We start from the raw sequence: 2,544 nt of genomic DNA, 5'->3' as shown, positions 1-2,544 counted from the left end.
ATAGTACTTCCACTCTAAATCCCCACATTAACAATTGCTTGTACGTGTATTCTTCGACGCCACACCTAGAGAAAAAGAAAGTTCAAAGGGTGGTCTTTGGTCAAGGAACCATCAAATTAATGGAGTTGTTACAACAATCAAAAAGTTTGGAAATATTGCAAATAATCCATCTGCAGATGACGCCGGGCCAAAAAATTGTCAATATTTTAAACCTAAATATTGAGATATGCTCATTCTTCCTATGTCTCTATTTACAAAGTGACAGTGACACCTTCCTCCCCTCCACCATAATCACCTAAAACAAACTAAATATTCGAATCTAGCTGTAGATTATACCACACTATAGTATTTTACTACTCCTACTTGTTTAAAAATGTATTTGTATCATTCAGATGCAAACAATGTAACATATATAAAATACTCAAATACCAAAAAATAACATTACATTGCCATCAGCCATTTTGGCAATTCATATTTCCCTAATCATTCACCATTTATGTCACTCTATTAGAGCTTTCAAACCAGTATACACCATTCTTCTCTGTTTGACAAAATTATTTCATCCCAAAAGAAAACCAGCAATGGACAGACTTGTCAAGCCTGATATGGAGGAACTCCAACTCTGCTTTATCAGAGGGCAAAAGTCTTCTGGAACTTTTAAGTTAACCAATCTCATGCACACCATGTCTGTTGCCATTTGTCTCTCTACCACAAAACCTTCTGCTTTCTCCTTCTCACATCCTTTTTCTATTATTCCTCCCCTCTCCACTGCTTCCTTCACTCTTTTCTTGACTAATTCTTGTGATCAGCCTCCTCTTTCTACGCCTTTGGACACCGTTATGGTTAAGTCGTCTATGCTTCCTACTGGTAAAGCCAGTCAAGATGATCTTCGCTGTTTGTTTTCAAGAACTGGACGACATATATTCAAAGATGCCAAGATTCTCATTTCCCTTGTTGGTCCACAAGTTGTGGAGTTTCTTTTTTCACCTAATTCTTCAATTTCATCCAAGACTTTATTGGATGTTAGTTTACTTCTCCCAAAAGCCCTGTCCTTGTGTGGTGGCTCTCAGATTGATTCATTGCTTAAATCTGCTGCCAAGAATGGAAATTCCCACTGTATTTCAGCTCTAATTGAGGCTGGAGCTGATGTAAATAGAAGGGACTCGGATGGGAACTCTGTCATGTCACTGGCTGTGAAATCTGGAAATCTTGATTCTGTTCAGGTTTTGATCGAGTCTGGTTATACTATTGACAGCTCTGTTGATAGATTTCTGCATGATGCAGCAGCCACGGACCGCGTGGACTTGATGGAGATTCTTTGTTTAGGTCATGCTGATATAGATTTGAACTCTGTTGATTCTCAAGGTAGAACTGCCCTTCACATAGCAGCAATTTATGGGCATGTTGAAGTGCTTCAGTTTCTTGTTTCAGTTGGGAGTGATCCAGATATGTTAGACACTCAAGGTTGGACTCCTTTGCATTTTGCTGCTCATTACGGCCATGTTGAAGCAGTTGACTTTTTAGTAAATCATTCCAGTTTTGCAAAATATGCTGTGACAAAACAAGGGAAGACTGCCTATGAGCTTGCTACTGATAATGGGCACTCTGAATTGTATGATATGTTACAATTGGGGGACACTTTGCAAAAGGCAGCAAGAAAAGGGGATGTTGTTAATATCAAGAGATGTATCGCTGAAGGGACGAATGTGAATGAAAAAGATCAGAATGGTTGGACGCCTTTACACAGAGCAGCTTTTAAGGGTAGAATTGAAGGGGTAAAGGTATTGGTAAAGCATGGAGCTAAGCTTGATGTTGTAGATGATTTTGGATACACGCCGCTTCATCTTGCTACTGAGGCTGGACAAAAGGATGTGGCTATGTATTTAGTTTCTCAAGGCGCTAAGGCTAATTTGAAGAGCTTTAAAGCTAAAGGACTGGTTTCTTGTGACTTGGACTATGTCAAGAACCATCCTTCACATATACATACTACAACTTTGTATCATGTAAAGCATGAAAGATCTAATTCAAATTGTGAAGAGACTGTTGTATATCATTTTGACTAATCAGAAGCTTTGTAAAACTCCATTTGTGTTTTCTCTGCAGCTGAATTGCCTTGAAATACTGGGATCTTGAGGCAATTATGTTCTGATGTTGTAAAATAAGTACAAATTTTTGGGATTTTTGGCTCTCAAAGATCTTGAATTCGTCTCCTGTAAATATGAGAATGAGAATTAGAATGTTGTTATATTTTGATTTTCAGTGGCATTGCTTGATTATGTTTCTGATATTTAGAAGCTGAGATGATACTCAACTTGGATATCGACTTATTTCAACTTTTAGCCATTTCAATGTCTGGGACTGCCTGTAAACTACTGGGGAATACCAACTAAGACCATACTATTGGAATCAAAATGCAGGATATCTTTGTACACAGGGGTTAACAATAAAATTGTTAGTAGATTGTCAAATTTGTCCTAAAGCTAGGCAAACCAGAATTCCTTTTTCCTTTAAGTCAAATTAAATCAACAAAGGGCATTTGAGTTA

The 2,544-nt window shown here is 37.8% G+C and overlaps 1 protein-coding gene across 1 annotated transcript; it reads left to right on the top strand.

Moving 5' to 3' along the window:
- The first annotated feature begins 581 nt into the window (after positions 1-581).
- LOC104103731 (protein VAPYRIN-LIKE-like) lies at positions 582-2,063 on the top strand. Its single transcript, XM_018773286.3, has one exon. It carries the CDS (start codon positions 582-584, stop codon positions 2,061-2,063), a length of 1,482 nt encoding a protein of 493 aa, XP_018628802.1.
- The last annotated feature ends 481 nt before the right edge of the window (positions 2,064-2,544 follow it).

This window comes from Nicotiana tomentosiformis, chromosome 1 (genome assembly GCF_000390325.3).
Source record: "Nicotiana tomentosiformis chromosome 1, ASM39032v3, whole genome shotgun sequence".
Lineage (NCBI taxonomy): Eukaryota > Viridiplantae > Streptophyta > Magnoliopsida > Solanales > Solanaceae > Nicotiana > Nicotiana tomentosiformis.
The sequence above is the reverse complement of the archived record's forward strand: the minus strand, read 5'-3'. Positions and strand labels throughout refer to the sequence as shown.